This window comes from Oreochromis aureus, linkage group 20, assembly GCF_013358895.1.
Source record: "Oreochromis aureus strain Israel breed Guangdong linkage group 20, ZZ_aureus, whole genome shotgun sequence".
In the NCBI taxonomy this organism is placed as follows: domain Eukaryota; kingdom Metazoa; phylum Chordata; class Actinopteri; order Cichliformes; family Cichlidae; genus Oreochromis; species Oreochromis aureus.
This window is the reverse complement of record NC_052961.1, coordinates 35,192,681-35,214,329: the sequence shown is the minus strand read 5'-3', so window position 1 is coordinate 35,214,329 and position 21,649 is coordinate 35,192,681. Positions and strand designations below refer to the sequence as shown.

The following is a 21,649-nucleotide window of genomic DNA, read 5'->3' as shown; positions in this document are numbered from 1 at the left end:
CTTTATCAGACAGTTGCAGTTTAATGTTGGCTGGCGAGTCTTCAGTGCGTCGCACAACTGTATTTCTGAACATGCTGACGTTGTTGAAGTCCTGCACTTTTTCCGGGCACATTATTTCGGTGACTTTAACGAGGCAGCGTTTTATGAGGTCTCCATCTGAAAAAGGCTTGCCATGTCTTGCGATGAGTTGGGCAACCTCATAGCTGCTATTGGAGCCTTTTTCTGGACAATTTGAGCACGAAAAAAATACTGTTGCTGACCCCGCAGGACAGCTAGCATTTGCTTTAATTTCTGCTCTCGCTCAGCACCAGTGTAGGATGCATAGGCCTGATGTTTGGTTTCATAATGACGTCGTACATTATACTCTTTCATAACTGCCACAGTTTCAGTGCAGATCAAACAGACACACTTCCTCTTTAATTCTTTGAAGAAATATTCACTCTCCCACTGTGTCTGAAATTTTCTGCACTCACTTTCGACCTTTTGCTTCTTTGGTTCTGCCATGTTTAGTAACTTGGGGTAAATTTCTTCTGTGATTGTCCTTTTTGGTGGAGCAACTGCCTTGATCAACAGTAGCTCCCCCTGGTGTTAAAACTAAGAAGTGCAATACACTCAAGCAAAAGTTGAAGTGCGGCCATATTCTATTCTATTTATAAAATTACTTGAGGGCCAATTAAAAATGGACCGCGGGCCGCATTTGGTCCGCGGGCCGGACTTTGGACACCCCTGCATTAAAGTGATGTCAGTGTGTCAAGGTGTGATACATGAAATCAAACATCCCTTTAGTAAAATGAAAGGATTAGACTAATAAACGTTTGTAAAACTGGGACAGGAGTGTGTATTTTCTATTTTTTATACTAAATACACTAAACAGATGCTTCAACATTTAATATTTACATTGTACACAAATGTTGTGTTATAGAGTTTATATATACACACGCTATATCTTAAATATTCCCGATATTCTAAAGTGTGCCTGAATGCGACATGCGTATACACGTGCAGGACCCCAGCTGCAAAATGACATCCGGCATAATGTTGTCCTGCGATTTGACCATGTGTGGATATGAATACGACAAATTATTAAGCCGCTTTCGTCGCATCTTCTTTCTGTTTTTAAGGCTTTCATAATATTTAAGTGAAAAGGACCAGCAAGCCCGGAAGTGGACGGTCTTTTTTTAGTCTTATTTAATAAAATCCAAAAGCTGTTATGCCACAAATTGCATCCTTCCACCATTCGGCATGTCTTTGGTATCTCAGGGATGAGTTCCCTAAGTTTTATGTTTATGCCACTCGGGCCAAGGTGCGCAAACGAGTATATTATAAACCCAATTTACTGTCTGAAAACAGTGTTTCGAAATGTCTACCTGGCAGAATCGTCAAGGCCAAACGCCGAGGTCATGGTGAGTGATCGACCGTTATTTGTACTCCAGTTTTCTTAATCTGCTCAGACTACATACCACATTCCATCACTAATTATGTAAATTTGTATTTCTGGTGTTATTAGTAAATTGCTCACTTGGCAAGATTATATTATATGTTAATAATAATAAGACTTCAGGACAGGTTTTGAGTTCTTGCCTTGGGTAACATTTTTGCCATGTAGTAGTAATAATAATATTAATATCTGTCTGGAATGAAGTTAACGGTTTTCCAAGAAGGGTTGGTTGTAGAAGCTCCGCCTGTATTTGTTTATTAGGTCAGCTAACTCAGCGATTAGGCTAGGCTGTTGCCAAAGAGTGTTTTCTAACTTCAAGTCGACCCAGAGTTTTCCAATCTGGTTTTGAACTTGTTCACTTGAAAGAGGCAATGTTGAAAACATCAGACCAATTTCAAACATGGACAAATATACTGGCATATTGGAAAGATGGGACAAGATTAAACCCCCAGTACAGACTAAAAGCGCTGACAGATTTCTGTCATTTATTCCAGCAGCATTTCTTTATCATGTAGAAAAACTGAGACATGTATTGAGCTGAAGATATCTCACGGATTAAATATGCAGTCTACATCTTTACACTAACAGGGGAATTTTCCTGGCCCATATGTGGGACACCATGTAAAAGGAGTTTGACATCTGTTGTACTAGTTTCTTGTACTCAAATGGCTTCCAGCAAGTCTCATTCTCCTAGTGGACATTTGGGATGAGAATAAGAGATTTGCATGGTTGATGTGCAGCTGACAAATCTGAAGCAATGACATGATGACAAATCTTAGATGTTTCCTGCACCTTGGTAAAACTATGCTGCAAAAAATTTAGAGTTCTGAAGGCAAAAGGGGGGGTTCAACCTGGTACTACCAAGTTGTACCTAATAAAGTGGTCAGTGCATATCTTGTGTCAAAATGACGAGGCTTGTTATCAACGTGGTCTCAGTGCAGCGAGATATTGAGCTAAGACAGTGCAAACTGTGACAATCCCATGTCTCAACAGTCTGAGACCAAACAGTGGGGTTTATCAGAGATGGAGTGGCCACCTGTTTGTTTAGCTAAATAGAACATAGGATTTCATGCTGGAAATTTTCAATTCAATGCAACTCAATTTTATTTACACAGCACCAAATCACAACAAAAGTCGCCTCAAGGCGCTTTTTATTGTAAGGTAGACCCTACAATAATACATACAGAGAAAACCCAACAATCATATGACCCCCTATGATTAAGCACTTTGGCGACAGTGGGAAGGAAAAACTCCCTTTTAACAGGAAGAAACCTCCGGCAGAACCAGGCTCAGGGAGGGGCGGGGCCATCTGCTGCGACCGGTTGGGGTGAGAGAAGGAAGACAGGATAAAGACATGCTGTGGAAGAGAGACAGAGATTAATAACAAGGATGATTCAGCAGAGAGGTCTATTAACACATATTCAGTGAGAAAGGTGACTGGAAAGGAAAAACTCAGGCAAGCAAGCATATCAGTAGATCTTGTCCAAACAGGATGAAGTTCTTGAGTTTCCAGATGGTACTCTTCAGAAAAAAATTTAGTTAAATATTAAATAAGGAGAGATCATTAGCAGGAACGGAACCTTTTGACAGACAGAATTCAGTTAAGGTATCTGGCGGTTAGACTCCGATCGCAGCAGAACAGAATTCCAGCGGTGATGGGGATTAGGCCAGGAGCCCCCGGAGTGCATACGCTGGTGGTAAAGATGAAGATGCAGGCTTGAATGGAGCCTGAGTGACGAGGGGGGGAGGGAGGTTGCATGAAGGCATCTGTAAGGGAGAAAGGCCGTGCAGTGAGATTTAAAGTATGCAGAGTGGAGACCGACTGGCCTGAAGAAAGCAGCCAGAGAGATGATTGGAATAGACTAGTGATGTCACAGTGAGCTGCATGAGGAAGTGAAACTGATGTAAAGCTTAGATTAGCCATCAACAGCTGGGGCACAGACAGATGTGTAACTGTAGATCTGCCTTTTTGAACCCATGCCTAAACTTCATGTGCTTGTTTTTTTCTATCTTTGAGCCCTGGGTCATTCCATCTCAAATGTTTTTTAGAACATTTTCTGTTACATTTTATCTATAATTTTATAAATTTTACCTTTATATATGAGAGGTGTTCCATTGGGACAAGCAAGGCAAGCACTGATTGCCCAGTCAAAGTAAATATGAGATTTTACAGGAATCCTTGAATTTTTTTTTTGTGTTTCATACTTTAATTAGCCAATACACAGACATTTTTGATGTATCTTTAATAGGTTTTTAAGATATTCATATTCAGATGTTACCTCTCACTTCACGTCACTAAATAAAGGCCTGAAAGTAGGTCGACTTTTCTGTGAAAAAAAAAAATCTAAAAGGTAATTTCACCGGAATCATTATAAATGTAAAAATTTTCTACCATAAAATTTTTATGCAAATCAAAGAAGGCTTGGTTGATTTGAATGGATCAATATGTTTCTTTAGATGTCACTCATCCAATCTAACAAACAATGTCGGGTCGACTGTCCACTAAGTGGTAGGCCATGCAGATGCTAAGGTGTGTAGTGAGCAGAGGTTGCCGTGCTCTCTTTCTCTGTCTTTAGATTTGTATTTCTTGGATTGACTTTTTTAAAAACACCTTTATATTTAATTCATGTCACAGAGTAAATTTATTTCCTCCAGGCGGGAAGAAGTTGGCTCATGTCTTGGTCAAACTGCAGTCTCATTTCACAGAGATGATCCAGTTTCTGGAGAGCAGAAAATCCACTGATTGTGCTGTGGATGTGTACTGGAGGCTCTTACTGTGGACGTTTTAGTTACCTCAGCGCATTCTGCCTTTAAATTCCTAAAATACACAAACACATTTGTACAGTCATTTCACATGTAAATCAACTGGGTCCAGTTGTCTTGAATAGTGAATGGGACCATCTGCATGGTACCTGATACCTCGTGCCTTTTCGAGAGCAGAGCTGTTATGGCATCCCCATGTGTAGCATTTCCTGTGCTTGTGAGCATCCTTATTTTTTCATGTGGTATAAGGCATGTGCTGCCACCATCACCTCCATAAGAGTTGCAGCCGTGGTACATGTGCTGCCTACATTACCTGTGGTACCAGAAAAAGAGGAAAAGTCAAACTGCATCATACGTTTAGTTTTTATGCAATCTGAACATAGAAATCAAAATTTTCAAATATTATCAATCTTGGTTGTAGTTTGTGGCTTTTTGGCAGTTACTTGTGACAGTTGACATATGGTTTTGTCATTTTTCTACATTAAGCTGTTCTGTCTTCAGTATCTGGCATCTGTTTGTCAAGCTCAGGGATTTCAATCCAAGCCTCTGACATTATTTTGACTCTGTATGCTCACACTGCTGCATCACACTGTCAAGAGCCTGGAATTTGACCTGTTTTATGATGAAGCTGAACATTTATTAATCTGGTGCAAGATAATGGTTAACATCTCATATGTACCGATATCTGAGCCCCAGTAAGATGGCTGCTAGGTGCTTTGATTTAGCTGGGACTATGTGATATCTGCAGACGGGTGTGGGTACCTGACACCTCTCTTTCAGAGGAAATGTCCGTTGACACGACTCATATTAAACAGACTTTTTAATTGGCCCTGGGACATTTTTATTATGACCTCGTCAAGCCTTGCTGACTTTTCTCACTCTCTTCCTGTTGGTTGTTGCATTTCAGTTCACACATTTAGCAAATCTCCTGGACTGGGATTACAGCTTGCTAGGGATTTAGGATTTCTGCCTGCCCAACACATGTTGCACAGTTACCTTTGTGAGTTGTGCTTTCATGTCTGTTCTGCTGTCCATCGCTGCATTCTCTCTGTCTTTCATGAGAAGCCAGCCGTTTTGGCTGAGTGTATCCTGGGGACTAAGGAAACGACGAGACGGCACCAAAGCTGCATCTTTTTTGCTGTGAAATGGAACAATATTGAGATGGCTTTGAGATGAGCAGGTTTGCTGATGCAATAACATTTGAAGATTATTGACAAATTGTTTGAAGTGTTCAGAAAGAGAGTGATTTTTTTTATGTGATCTTTTTTCTTTGCATATGTTTTGAAGCTAAAAATGAAAGCAGCCATTGATATTACTGATAATAATCCTTTTGTTTTTGTGGTTAGTGGAGTTGGATGGTTTACCCATAAAGAACGTTCACTTTAAAGAAGTTGTGACTCCTTTTTTTGGGGGGGGGGGAAACTTAACTTACCCGAAGATTACCCACACTGAGTCAGATTTACTTTCTGTGGGAACATTATTGCAACTTCGAGGCAGTATCAAAACCGAGATGAACAGCGTCTTCAGCGTCAGCCCGCTGTCTTCAGCCCTCGTGTGTACCACCGCTGCTGCAGCGACTGGGGACAAGCCCGGACTTTTGGCTAAAGGGGCTTTTATCACAGAAGAGGACAAAAAAAAAGATGTTGTTCCCAATAAGAGCCAGCAGCAGGTCTTTCTGACACATGTGGTGGAGGAATTCTTCTGGATAGGCAGCAGCATTGTGGCCTTTTCCAAGTGGAGACTGGGCTACATGGGTAAGCTTAATCACATGTATGTTGCACAGAGGTAGCTTTTCCACAGCTGAGTGGGCTGGGTCTGTTTTAATGAACCCAGGCTGATTCTTTTATTGTGGGAAAGTTCAGAGTCAAACTTTGGTGTGGACCAATGACCAGGCTGAAGAAGAGCTTCATCTACAGAATATGTTGTGGAAGCAAACAAGACCAATCACAGAACTGTATGATTTGGTTAGTGGGTTTGGCAATTCAAAAGCTAAATTAACCACTCTCTCCTACAGTCGTCCTTCATATTCTCATAACCAGTGACCAGTAACGTGCTGTTTATTAACTTTAAACTGTAGAGTGGAAATAACCCCAACTCTAACAACAGATAATGCTGCAGCAACATTCTTTATAAGAAAACTGGTTCCCAATATTTAACATGTAGGTGCTGTTCAAACGAGATCCCTTTGCTAATTATAGGTTTACTGTGGTCTCCAATTCACTGACACAGTGACTTTGTCAGTCTTCATTATGTCTGTTGCCTCAGTTGGCCCATCTACAGATGGTTCGCTCTGGACTTAACCCAGTGACCTGACTGAGGAGAATAGCCAAGTCCATCTCCTCGGCCCACATTGTGACTGTTGCAGCAGGTCAGTGGCCACATTCAGGTCATCCTGCTACGTCACTGAGATCCAGGCCTCAGCTTTACTTCCATTGCCACCTGTTGTCTGGTTTAACTTATTTAACAAAGCTGCTAAGCTTTGTTAAATAAGTGACCCCCTATGAGCAAGCACTTGGTGACAGTGGGAAGGAAAAACTCCCTTTTAACAGGAAGAAACCTCCGGCAGAACCAGGCTCAGGGAGGGGCGGGGCCATCTGCTGTGACTGGTTGGGGATGAGGCAAGGATGGCAGGACAGCAAACACGCCGTGGAAGAGAGACAGAGATTAACAGCACCTCCATGGCTGTTGTGTAGTTATACTGATGCACATATTGGAATGCCACCCGAGTCTCTTCTGTATCCCACCGTTCAGGCTGCAGGACAGCAGGGGACCAGCGGGTCCCGGTCCACATTAAGTCCATGTTGGTCAAACTCCCGACTGGACAGCCATTTGTTTTTGTTTCTCATTTAAATTATAAGCTAAAATTTAATTAAAGTAAAATGCCTGTAAAAAGATGCAGTTTATAACAATTGTATGTTTAATTAACAATATATGTGAACATTACATAAAGATAAAAAATTAATAAAGATAATAAAATAAAACCAAAAATAATGGCTGATCTACATGATCTCACCGGGTGTCACCATAACGTAAAACACTATAAAAATGTGGACCAACAAAGGAAGGAAAAAAACTGCTGTGTTTGCTTTTTCTATTTGTTCTTCATAATGATAACATTTGTGCATTTAAAGTGTTAATAATCTTCAGCTGAGATTGCTGTTGTGTGTTTTTAAAGGTAATCAGGTAAAATAATTATTGTGCGTCAGTGATGCTGCTTTTCTTTTCACCATTTAGCTGGATAAAGAAAGATTCTCTTCGTAGGACTTCTGTAGTGTCATTAATCATACATTCAGAGTCTGAGCCTTTTTTTTTTTTATCCATTTGAAAATCCAGCACTTTAAGTGTGAGGTTGTAACCATGGCAACAAGCCCAGACACCCAGCGGTGTCGACTGTACAGCCTTTCTGTGTGACTCATGCTCTAGTTTTGTGTCTAAAAGCTGTTGTTCATGTTTAGGATGCGATTGTGTCATGGTTCTAAGCAGGATCAGGCAGCTCTGTAAGCATGTGGTTACTGTTAGAGCAGTCACATGTTGTTCCTGTGAATACGCATCCCACCCAGCTTTGTCAAAGCTGATGGTCTAAATCTTTCTTGGGTTCATTTTTGTTTCTTCTTGATTTGTCCCAGTTAGATTTTTGGACCTTATGCAGTCCTTTTAATATCACCATGTAAAGCTTAATGCTCATTCTGTGGTTGAGGGCAGATCAGTATCACCACCTGTTTGGAGCGAGAAAACAACAGAGCGGAGCATAAAGGGCGTTTTTAATAATGATGGTGTTTTTGATCAGCTGATAATGGGATTGATAATGTGCCAGGATCAGTGGCAGGATCATTTTCTCAAATTCTAATAGACCATTGTCCATCTGCATACAGAATGATAGACGAGTGGGATCGAGTTCTTACTCCCATCCTACTGCACGAAGAAAACCTCAATTTCTACTGGTGTGAAAGCACTGAATCACTGAGCTCTTTGTGGTATTTTGAGTTTTTATGTATAAAAACAACTAACAGGAACAGCTGTGTACCTTCATGTAGGCACAGTTTCCCTGTCATCTGATCTGTGGACTTATTGGAGCTTAGACTCCAATTGTGAACATTTTAAACTAAACCAACAGACTGATGCTGTGTTGATTACAGCAGCTTGTGTTACCCGGGCTCAGTCAGCCTCCCACAGGCTGTGTTACCAACAGACAGATGTATTCCTTCATCTCTGTCCTGTGAGGTCTCTGTTATTATTTTCTTTCATGATTTGAGGATTTATTGGTGTCATGCTACATTTATACACTATTTAAATGCATGATTCAAACTGGTTGATTCATGATTTTACTAGCAGGCTGTAGCAACAGGCTACAGTGTTGAAAAGTAACATTTAATCTGGAAACCTGTAACTTTCCAAGCTATGCTACTTGTCTGTGAGCACTCTTTAGCTAACTACACCAGGAAGAAATTTCAAATACTAAACTTCCCAAGGGATTTTCCAAACTTGGCCAGCTGCAGGATGTCAGCAAACACATTCTTCTTTTAGCTGACCTGCAGGGGAGGGTGAGCAGAGCATGCCTTCCTTTGCTGCGCCCTCATATGTGATTTATTTGTGTTTAAGCCAACCATAAAGCTGAGTGTGTTTCATCTTGAAATGTGTCTCTTTGAAAACAGTTTGATTAGATGTGTTGAAATGAAACATGCTCACAAAAAGGACTGGCTGCTTGCTCTTCACCTTATGGACATCCTGACAGTTTCCCTCTAAAATCAGTGAAGAGCTGACTGTAGGACTCTCGATGTATGCAGCAATGACAGCGATGACTGCTAGAGTGGATTTATTTCAGACTTGGCAAAGGGTTGAAGATGAGGCTTTCGATGGGTTTCAAGGCATCATTTTCAGCAGTGTGACAGTCTGCCGCGAGAGTCTGGATGCTGTGACAACAGATCATTTCATGGATAACTGCCCTCTGTTTGGCTAGAAGAGTGAAGAGCCCCAGCTCTGTTACAGCTACTAGGCACTAAGAAATTTGTACTGGAGTTTGGCTGCCTTTAGTCACTTATGCCCAATTTATGCTTGGTCGATGCAGCCCACAACTGCTGTGATTGGCAGGTTCAGCACCTGGATTTAATGTTTTTCTACCAGCTGTCATTGCATATGAAACTCTGGGACACCGCCACACAACAGTTAACATGTAATGCATGTTACGTCCTAGGCTCTCCAAAGGTTCTCTACAGAAGTCTAAGATGGGCATTACAAGAATGTTACATGGACTAAAAGATGGAACTACCTAATATGATTTTATCCTGCTGTGATGCCTCAAGCTCATGAAAGCACAGTGCATGCATTCAGGCCAACTCACAGCCATAAAACATATGTTTAAAATTTCAACAACATGCAAAATGTGTACGCTTTCTTTGAGTAGTTAACGTTGTCCTGAAACACTACGTGCTCATGCTTTGATTAGCTGTAACATTTCTTTAATTCATGCATTCATGCCAAATCTGTGACGTCTGCTCAATATGTTGCAATATGTCATAGGGGGAAAGAAAAAACGCATCACATTTTATCAGCTGCAGCATACCAGCAGGCTTACACACAGTACACATAGCACACAACTGTGTTAGTTTTACTGTAAGTACTACTGTAAGGGTTTTAAGTAGCTCTGCTATGTGGAGTACAGTAAAAATCTCACAGCTTGATTATGTTACGGGAGCAATTTGCTTGCTTGATATGGCTCAAGTCAGGTGTTTTTTGGTTTTTGGTTTTTGTTTTTTTTTTTGAACAATTGAAAATATTTTACACTTGACACTTAGACTTATTGACAACACAGAGCATCAGTATGACTTGACTGTTACTGTAAAACAGACATTCGAAATTTGTATCTAAATTGTAACAAAAATCTTTCATCAGAAAACAGAAATCAATGTTGTTTCTGGTGTGTGGTGTGAAAAATGTGTGAGTGGTGCAGCTCAATAGGCATGCTGTGGTGAAGCATTGGTCTGTGGACATTGTTGTGGCTTCACTATTGATTCTTCAAAAAAATATAACTTGTGTTCGCTTACAGTTTTTTTTCAATCGCTAACAAGCGCCTACCCATACTTCAGATACTTTTTCTAAACTCTTAACACAGACTCACACCTACAAAACACAATTGGCCAAATGGATAATTTTCTTCTCAAAAATACATTTTGTTAAATATATACTAACTCTTCATTTCAAAATAGAACACATCTTCCCCTGCACACACTAACTGTACAAAAACACTATAAATCTGACTCAAAATGAAATTAGTCTGTCAAAGAATAACACTTGTTTTCACTTCACAAGGTACATGCAGTCAATCAAAGTACACCAGGTTTCAAAATACTGGCTATTATTGACATTACAAAACTGCATAGACTTTTATGTTTCAGTTTTACAGGTATTTGCATGCGAAACATGCAATCCACCATTTTGACACCAGAAATGTCTTGGTTGGTAACTGTATGTCCACATGTACAGTAATGTTCACATTCAAAAGCATTCCAGTAAAAAACAAGTTTTTGTTTCTTTACTGTTTACTACAGGAGGTACAGTAGAAACACGGTATGATAGGACAGAGAAAGTTTTACAGTATTGCTTACAGTGAACAAAATATCCATGAAACACACAAGAGCATTCTGAACAAAAAAACAACAGCAAAAAGCCAAGATAAAAGGGGGGCTAAAAAAAGGCAAAAATTTGCATCTAATCTCTGCGATCTTCAGGGTTAGGCCACATGTTTTCATCAACATCACATCTGATGTTATCCAAGTCGATGCACCTGGGATAAAACCGCCTGGTATGTCGGATCCACCCTTGGCAATCGTCAACTGTGATGTCCCTGGAGCCAGCATCCATGGCTTCAAGGAGGGACATCTGGTCATGTGGCTGATGGTCATAAACCTTCCACCTCCATGCAGAAAAGAACTCCTCTATGGGGTTGAGGAAAGGTGAATAGGGTGGAAGGAAGAGACTTACCAGTCTTGGGTGGACTTCAAACCATGTTGTTATTGCTTGCGAGTGATGGAAAGCCACATTGTCCCAGGTAATTACAAAGGTCCTCATGTTTTCACCCTCCTGACCCTGCTCTGGAACCAGGCGCTGGTGGAGATCATTGAGAAAGGCAAGCAAGCGCTCTGTATTATAGGGTCCAACCTGACATCTGTGAAGGAGTAATCCTGCATTTGCAATTGCTGCACACATGGTAATGTTTGCCCCTCTCTGTCCTGGCACATCAACTGTGGCCCTTTTTCCATTACATTTCGTCCACGCCGACGCCTTTTGGCCAGATTGAATCCTGCCTCATCGATGTATATGAATTCATGAGGGGCCTGGTTGGCCTCCAATTCCATAACTCTCTGAAACAAAGTTTATGTAAGTCATGTTATTACTGTATACCATACTGTACTGTAACCTAGTATTGTGTAGCTTACCTACTTGCAAAGTGCAAAGCTTATAGAACTGGACATTGGATTGAATATACACTATACCTGGACATATTGTCGTCAGTAGCCTTGACCCTCTCACTGTTCCTCTCAAAGGGAACAGTGTAGAGCTGCTTCATCCGCACTCTGTGTTTGGACAATGTCCGCGTAATGGTTGTGAGGCTGATTCTATCGATATTGTCAAATATCTCATGGTCCGCCACAATTCTAGTTTGAATTTCACGCAGTTTTATTGCATTATTTGCAGCAACCATTTCTACAATGGCAAGCTCCTGATCATTACTGAGGAGCTTTCCTCTTCCCCCAGAGGGTGGAAGACGTTGCATTCTTTAGAAAGACAAAAAATTCAACATATGCATTACTGTATGACCATATTGACATGTCAAGTGAGAATAGAAACAATCCATGTAAAATGCAATACTTACCTGTTGGTTTGTTGAAAGATGCGTATAATGGAGGCAACCGTTGACCGCCTCAAATTGGGCTGCACTCTTTCACCAGCCTCTCTTAGTGAAAGACCATGGTTGATTACATGGTCAATGATAGTGGCACGAATTTCATCACTGACTACTGTTCTTGCAGCCTTGGAATGCCACCGCCACGCATTCTTACACCTCTACCTTGCCCTCTCCTTGGGCCTGCTCTTCTCCCTGGGCCCCTTGCTCTTACTCTTCCTCGACCAGACATTACAGTGTTTGTCTTCTTTTTTGTTTCCAAAACATCACTCCTCAAGGTCTTGCCTTATAAACCCCACTGAGTCTAAGCCAGAATGGAATAAGCTGTGGTTGGCCCAATTTACCCAACATAAATCAGCTGTGTGTCAATTATTCAATTGTTTGTTTATTATCAGCTGAGATATATTTTTGATATTGATATTGTTTTTGTACTGATATCATTGCAGAAGCAGAGGTTTTTATACTGTATCTAAGGTTTGGAATATTGTTTTTGCTATTGTGGGATGTTGTGTGTTAACATTCGTAAATACTACAAAAACAGTCCATAATTTTGTTGGGAGGTATAGCTTGTCTGTTAAGAAAATGTAAGCATTGTGGAAATGTGTTCACTGACTGCATATTGGGTGAAAACGACATGAAATGTGTGAATGGTATGGCCACAACAGACCGATGCTGTGCTAATTGTGTTTAGAGTTTTGAAAATGTGACAACTGTTTGGACAAACGCTTGTTAGCGACTGAAAAAAACTGTAAAGCCAAGAGGCCGCTCACTTCTTCTCTGCCACACAAGTGCATTAGTTTCCATGATCACAGCGGGTCGTCTGTATGACCACAGCTCCGTTTCTGCTGTGCAAACACCATCTGCATGTTTTTGGTGAGAATTTATGGCACGAACACTTTTAAGGACAGATTCCCACTTTTAATAAAAACAGTTTGCCTGCATCACATTACCTTAAATGCAGCATTACAGCAGGCATGTTAGATGTCCTAACATGGTGTGGATGTGTGAATGCGGATGTGGCCTAGTTTCCTGCATGCTGCTGTGAAAACAGTGGATGCCACAGAAAAATGAAACTGATGTGGTCAGGCGGGGTGTAACCACAGCACAGGGACATGTGCTTCCAACACCACCTAGTGTGGATCTACTGTGATTACCACACCATTCACTTGCCTTGGAGGAAACAATTGTTTTGCTTTACAATTCTGATGGATTTTGATGAACTACACATATATATATTCATGTGCACACACACTTCTTGAATGAAAACATGCAGTGTATGTACATTTCTGTTTCATGCTTTCCTGTGAATTTCGGTGCACATTCCAGCAGTTTCCCTTTTGACAATATTTTGTTTTTTCTTCTGTCTGTTTTGTTTTGTGTTTTCTTGCCTGCAGTGGAGAAATGCATGAGCTCCATGCAGATGGGGACCCAGATGTTGAAGCTCCGCGGCAGCTCCAAGGGGCTCGTGCGGTTCTTCTATTTGGACGAACACAAGTCCTGCATCCGCTGGAGGCCGTCACGCAAGAATGAAAAGGCCAAGAGTGAGTGTTGTCTTCTTAAAGGCACAGTAAGAACGCTGTGTCTCGCTACTGTAGGACTTCAAACATACACTGATCAAGCGTAACATTATGACCACTGACAGGTAAGGTGAATAACACTGATCATCTTTTCATCACGGCACCAGGAAGAAACTGAATAAATTATCAAAGTTCCTGTTAGAAGCAGGAAAAATGGGGAGGCATTAGGATTTGGATGAGTTTGGCATGAGCTAAATAGTGATAGCTAGATGACAGGGTGTGAACATCTCTGAAACTGCAGCTGTTGTGGGGTGTTCACATTCTGCCGTTGTCAGTATCAAAAATGGTCCAATAGAGCAACCATAGTCGACAGAGTCATGGGTGGCCAAGGCTCACTGCTGGTTCTGATAGAAAGCTGTCAGAATACACAGTCCATCGTGGTTTGCACGTGGGGTTGCATAGCTGCAGACAGGAGCCGCCTGCAGTGGGCATGTGAATATCAGGACTTGACTTGACCTTGTGTGTGTATTACCTGGGAACACATGGGATCAGAAAGTATTACGGTAAAGAGGGCGTGCATCGTGATGCTTTGGGGAAAGTTCTGCTGGGGATCCTTGGGTTGTGCCGTCCACATTCTCAGAATTTGAGGAGAACAACAAGGAGTTCGAGGTGCTGACTTGGCCTTCAAATCAAATTCCATCATCTCAGTCCAGCTGAGCATCTGTAGGATGTCCTGAACAATCTGCGGATGCCCCACAAAGGTGTGTTTGAGCACACCTTCAGGGGTGTAGTGACAGCACACTATGGACCATCATAATATTGGCAGGTGGCCTTAATGTTGTGCCTGAAGCTACTGGAACCATATTTTCAGTGAGAGGTGAGGGTTTATTGAAATTTCAGAGCTATTTTTACATGTTGTCCTTGCAAAGATATCTCAGCTCGTTCATCCTGAGTGTGAGCTACACCTTCAGTGAAGGATACAACATAAGGCTGGGCAATACAGACAAAGAATTATATTCAGATAAGTCACATATTTATAGTCTGAGTGGCAGCATACAGTCTTTTATGACTGTTACCAAATGTAACTTGTAACTTTAAGCAAATATGTTAAAAGAATATATGAGAAGATTTATTCCTGCATGTCATTCTGAAAGCTGAACACACACCGGCTTAGGAGTAGCAACAATAGTGCTAGCACAATAGACACAAACTAAGTTCAAAGAAGAAATAAGAACTGATTTCAGGTGGATAACAAAGGAGACCTAAGGATAAGCAGATCAATGTAACTGGACGAGGCCCAAATTAGCAGCAATAACAGAGTTTATAAAAAACACAGAAAAGTGGATATCAACAGCACAATCCTTGAATATTAAGTATAAAAAAGTGAATAAGATTCATAATATTATTTCTTAGCTCAGTCTGAAGTAAACAAGGAGGAAGATATTACATGCTAAACAGCTGAAAGCTAAAACAGAGTAGCTGGTCATTGCAGAATCCAGTGCAAGGATCAAGTGTTTGAAGAGTATAAAGCATTCAAATAGCCTCAGATTGAGTCAGCAGCTTGTAAAGCATTGACTACTTATGCTCGAGAAATGCAGTCCCCTCAGTAAAGCTTCTATGTAAGTTACATGAAAAGTGGAGAATGACAGCCTTTGAGACTGAAGACTAAGGAGGAGGGTGGGCAAGCTTTGCAAAGCTGGTCGAACAGCCAGTTATGGACTATTATTCCATATGTTTCTTTTAATTTTTGGCACAATAATATTATCATGTGCTTCTGAGACCTTTTGGTAATTGTTTTGCTTCCTCCATGACCAGTTGGGTTCAGAAAGGTACAAGTCACAATAGTAATATATGAGGTTACCTTTTATATGTGCTCAGCGTCTTAGATCTGCTTCAGTTTAACTGCTCAGCTAGAAACAGCAGATCATCTCCAAAGATCTTTGACAGATTCATGGTTAAGTGCACATTGTTCCCCTGTTTACCTTTCACTGTTCCAGGCTTTAAAGCTCTGTTAGGTTTAACTCTTGCTCCAATAAATTTCCCCAACGGCCTGAAACACTTCCAATCAAAAAGAAAACAAAAAAAAAAGAGATTTTAGTGTTTTAGAAAGGAATAAAAGGGGATTTTCAGCAGTAGCTCTCAGTAGCAGTGAGGTCTCATAGCAGCTTAGGGACTCGGTTCCCTGTTGCTCTGCCTGCCCCATCCCTGGATTTAATGAGCTTCTTAAGTCAACTTAATTATTCATCAGCTTTAATCTGCCCGCGGAGTGTCCTACACACAAAATAACATACATGCTTCCCTGGAAGATAAAAACAATTAGAGCTTTATTTATTTATTTATTTATTAGTTGTTTTTTTGGAGGGGGGTTGTGGTGGTGGGAGAACATCCTTTCTAAAAACAAAACAAAACCCCTTTTTCAAATTAAATAATGCAGTTTTTCATTGATTCAGCTGGGGTGCAGAGCTCTGCTGTGTGGTCTACAGCAGTGACTTGTCCACAGACACACCCACTGGTTCAGTGTGACATGCTGAAGCCAATCAGCAGACTGTCAGGCTAACAGGAGTAGCAGTAACATGTAAAGTACCACTAACTTTAAGCATCTTCTGTAACTGATTATGGGGATGTATCATGTTGTATCATACCGTCCTTGTATTCATTTTTACTTACAAATCAGGCGATTACATGGTGTCAGCGTGTCTTTAGCCCAAACATGGCTCAGAGCAAGAGCCACCTGTCAGCCTCTGATGACCAGAGCTACAAGAGGTCAGGCCTCCACCAAAGCACAATACTGTTTAAAATATGCCAGGAAGCTGTTCCTGCTGAGGGTAAAAACACCAGACTGGTTTCAACACTAGTGGCATAAACTATTACAAGTGCAGCCAGACTAAAAAGGAGAAAATACTAACACTCAGCTGAGGATTGCTGCACTCCATATTACAGGAAGTGCAACTGCTTCATAGAAGTTTTGATGCATTCTCAATCATCCAGGAAAGTAAATCTCCAAAAGTTGAATCTGTTCATCTGGACGTAGCATTTTGTGGGAGAAACGTTTCTCCCACAAAACGCTACGTCCAGATGAACAGATTCAACTTTTGGAGAGCTTCATAGAAGTTACTGATGTGGCTGCACGGCAGAAGAGATGGGTTGAAGTAAGTGGTACAAAAAAAAGCCCCACCCTACGTAGAAAAGAGTTTTCTTTATGTGACGATACTGTGCAGGCTCCTAACGACGTACAAGGTTAACTTGCTGTTATTTATAAACTAAACATTTAAGCACTCGTGTCGTACTTCACATTTGCAGGGACAACACTACTAAGGTTACATTTCTGCTTACATTTCTTATATTTACTTTATGCTGTGTCACTAAAGTTGCACAATAGTGGACAAAGAAGAATGGAAAATTATACAATTAAGTTAGCAGTTAACCTCAGAACAAACCAGAATTAAGAAAACAAAGAAGTGCAGCAGACAAAATTACAGGAGAAGAGAAAATAGGTGGTTCCGTCCATCAGGAAACTGAAGTCATGTGACGCTCTGATGCTCCTATTTCTGCATCAGAGCATCTATTACAGATCTAAGTTGTTTTACGAAGCAGCAGTGTGACGACCTGAGGACAGAGATTCTGTCTGTGATGTGGTCAGAACTAAGCATCATTTGTTAAAACTTGAATGTTATCAGTAATTAAGTGCCTGTTCTATTACAGAGCACAGGCACTTAACTGAACGTTATTTGTTTCGGAGTTTAAACTAATCCTGAGCGGTTAAAATACTGAACTGTAGGAGAAATACAGCCAGCTGTACAAGTGTACAAATGGAAAAGTTGTGACCTGTCCTTCTCCTCCGAGGACCGGGCGACTGACGTTATCATCGCCATCATCAGCAACAGACAGTGATTCCAGAAGTTCTCCTAATGCTCAACACTCTGGACCCAGTTTACGCTTGTGCATAATTTATAAAATTATAGCAAAAAGAAGAAGAACTTGAATTTATTATAGTAACTCCCCCTGTGAGTTATGCAAAGAACACTAACAACCAAATGGGAGCATACAAAACCCAGCAAGAGCAAGGCTCAAAATAAAATTAGAAAAACGATACACAAGAACAAAAAACTCAAAAGCCGGAGTACATCAAATTATTATTATGAATATTATTATTATACCTCATGGTCAGTTTACTCCCATACTGTGTTAAAGTTACCTTCTATCGCTAACTCACCGACTTGTTGTGTCCTCCAACAGTTTCCATCGACTCCATCCGGGAGGTGTGTGAGGGTAAGCAGTCTGAGATCTTCCAGCGCTATGCAGAGGGCAGCTTTGACCCAAACTGTTGCTTCAGCCTCTACTATGGAGAACACATGGAGTCCCTGGACCTGGTGTCCACTACTGGTGAGGAGGCACGCACTTGGATCACAGGCCTCAAGTACCTGGTGGCTGGGATCAGTGATGAGGACAGCCTTGCTAAGAGGCAGCGCACCCGTGACCAATATCCTTTTTAATTGTACTGTTTACTTTCAGCCACTTCACCTATATCATGTAACTGCATATGTTACATACTGTAGAATTTCAAAACATTAATAGAGTGCAATTTAAAGCATTGACAGGCTGAACTGACCCATTACACTGACGTTACACTGCTCTGGTTATAAACGATAAATGTCCTGATCCATGGTGGTGACTTTCCTTAACCAGCGTGTCACCACATGGCTAAAGCAGACCTTCACTGAGGCTGATAAGAATGGTGATGGCAGCTTAAGCATCAGCGAAGTTCTCCAGCTCCTGCACAAACTCAATGTCAACCTACCCCGACAGAAGGTCAAACAGATGTTCAAGGTACAGAGCAAATTAACCTGAGTGACCTCCAGACTGAGGAGGACCGTACGGCACACAAAGGCATGTGTGGGCACATGGTTTAGTGAGGTGTTTAGAGACCAATAGCACTTTGATTTACTGTAGCACTGTGAATGGAAAACGTGTCATCTGTCAGTAGCTGCTGAAATAAATCTTTCTCACAGTCAGAGCTATAGTCATCATGTGCTAACCCTGTGGCTGGGCCTCACCTCCACCAGTCACTGAACTTGACCCATGGAGAGAAATCTATACACAAGTGTAAACTAACATTTACAAATATGTACAATCATTTGACTCATAAGTGCGTGCTTCAATCCACACACAAATATGAAGCAAAATTGCAAAAACAATTTTAAAAATGTGTACAGCCAAACAATAAATACTCAATAAATACTGATCGTGTACGTACGATTTATTAAGTTCAGCTCATAAATCTGATAATTTTACCTTCTGAAAACTGTACAAATGTGTAAAACTACACACAGCATCTCTCTCGCTTACTTACAAAACCTTAAATATGTGTGGACGAATCGCCTGATACGCACAGTGTCCACCATCTGTTTTGAGACTAATTTAATGCTGCCATCTTCTCACAGATCCACAAATGTAAGATGCATTCAGTTCCAGTGTAAAACTGGGACATCTGAGCTTCCACTGCATCTTAGTTTGGTGTTCTACGTCTTGGTTTACGCCTATGGATCATATATAACTCTTTTGAGGCACTTCTCCAAATCTCTTTGTGCTGTTGGTTCCTGTTGGAGCATTTTAACGCAAGTAACTGACAAATAATATGGCTTCCTATGTGGTCCAAGATATCTGTGCTCCATTACTGCTGAGTATTAAGTAATAATGAGCAGGTATGTATGGCAGGGAGTGACATCATATTTACATCTACGGGCACTAATTGTGGTAACTATGACTGTTATAAACCATCTGATACCAAAACAGACTGCAAACTGTGCTTTCTTTGCATTTGCACAGTCATCAGACAGGTAGTGTTTTTTGAGTTGTAATCAACCAGTAGGATTGCACGGTCAAAGATGTTGTTAACACTCCTAAGAAAGTTTGAAAACTCTGCATTTCATTGTTTTAAATGGTCACCTATTTAAAATCACCCTGAACTTATCAAGCCCAGCACTGGTGTAGTGGAGCTCCCTCAACCTTGGATGGCACACTTCCACCAGATCTGCCCTGTGAGTGAGAGTCTGTTAAACCCGTCTGAGCTTTGGCCTGTGTTTTGTCACAATTTAAAATAAAATACTTACTTTCTCAGTACTTTTGATGTAATACTGAAGAGTCAGAGACTTGTAGTTCTGCCTGTGGGGAAAATTCAAGTAAAAAAAAATTCTAAATGGACTGTTTTTTCCCCCCCATGCTGTCTGGCATTCACAAGTCTAATGCATCGGGGAACAACCTGGATATATTTGGATATTTGGCATGCAGACTGGAGAGGCCAGGGGTCGAACCACTAACCTTGCGATTAGTAGTTGACCTGCTCTACCTCCTGAACTACAGCCACCCCGAGGACAGGGTCAAGGTGGAGCTAACAGCTTGAAATTGCTAACAAGCACCACCATCATCTTCTGGTGCATTCATGCCCGCTTTCGCGTCTTCTGATGCAAAAATATTCCACTTGTATCCATATCCAACCTCGATCTCCCTGCACTGGTCAGCTTTATAGGATTAGGTAAATTATTCAATGAATTGGATGTGAGGCTGAGAGCTAGGGCTGCCCCCTAGCTCTCAGCCTCACATTATACTTTTAAATTAAAATGTCCACATTTGACATTATTTGGTACAAATTAATTCCCATGTATAAAGTGAAACGTTGTAGTATTCCATTAAAGAAAACTCACTCCAGAGGCTGTTGGTTAATTTACTTACAGCAATGCAACAGCATCTACAAGTGGATGTGATCCAGGACTTACTAAGCTTGGTAGTGCAAAGGCTAATGCAACTTGTAAAATGTGTAAAATATGATCCACTGTCAATCCAGGTCAAGAAAGGTGTTATTAGGTCACATGAGACAGTATGTGAGTAAACAGGGAACAGACTGTGACTAATATAGATGTTGGCTAAAGGATTAGTGTGCTGAAGGTTGATTTGGCCCTTTTAGCCGGATTCCTGTCACTAAGTCAAGCGATCTATTGACAGTCAGCCATATGGTGCTGCTGGGACACAGATGGCCTCTGGCGTATTGCAGGTGTGTCCTGACACTGATGAGGATTTGTGTGTTAATGATCTCTAAACTCATTCTTTGGTTTAATCTACTTACAATGAAGATAAATAATAGTGTCCTTACCTCTTTCTCAATGTGTAGCGATATATGATCACATTCCACACGTTACTGAATATACTTTACCACACTAAGAATGAAGAGTAAAAGGCACACAGAGAGAACAGATAAAGCAGTGCAGTCATGTAAATGAGGGTAGACCAGTGCACCACAGACTTCATCATCAAATCTAACCATAAATAACTAAACATTTCAATGGATGTATTAGTAGTATTGTATCAGACAACATGACTTTTCTCTACTTAGTAAACTAGCAAGTTAATTTTCAGTAAAACTTGTTAGAGGAAAAAGTTGCAGTGAACCAATGTGGAACAGGGCTGGTGGGTGTGCATCCATTTAACTTTGTCCATATGAACACCATGGATCAAGGTATTTGCTGATACGAGTACCATTACATGCCCGGGTTACAAATTAATAAGCTCTTGTCCTTAAAGACAGCATTTATTTACCCAGTGGGGCAATTTTTCACTACTTTTTGATTTTACCTTTAAAAACTATTTAGCTTGCCTTATTTGATATCATTCTTTTCATGTCTAAATTTATAGTTACATACACATACTGTATTAAGAAAACTGATCTAAACCACATAAAAAACAAAAGATCTGAGTAGGAAATGGTTAGATTTTTCTTTTACTGTAAAAATCACAAAGATGTTTATTGAATCATCTTCATAACTTGAAATGCAACTATAATTTGTAAATTAAAAAACTTCTGCATAAGGTAAGCCAATACCTCAAGTCTTTTTTTTTTTTTTTTTTTTTTGACAACCATTTAAAAATATTCCTACCGCTAAAATTACAGAACAATTAAGATGCGGCGCAATTTATTTGTGCCACTCCAAAAATAGTTTCTGTCCACCACAAGACAGAGGAACACATCACAGGGCTGAA

At 40.7% G+C, this 21,649-nt stretch overlaps 1 protein-coding gene across 1 annotated transcript in view; it reads left to right on the top strand.

The window, feature by feature from the left end:
* Positions 1–986: 986 nt before the first annotated feature.
* The window catches only part of plch2a (phospholipase C, eta 2a), a 75,225-nt gene continuing 54,562 nt past the window's right edge, over positions 987–21,649 (top strand). Inside the window, exons 1-4 of the mRNA XM_039603910.1 lie at positions 987–1,403; positions 13,496–13,642; positions 17,855–18,098; positions 18,316–18,445. Of these exons, the coding sequence (XP_039459844.1) occupies positions 1,211–1,403; positions 13,496–13,642; positions 17,855–18,098; positions 18,316–18,445 (714 nt within the window). The 5' untranslated portion in view covers positions 987–1,210. The remainder of the gene's footprint in view (positions 1,404–13,495; positions 13,643–17,854; positions 18,099–18,315; positions 18,446–21,649) is intronic.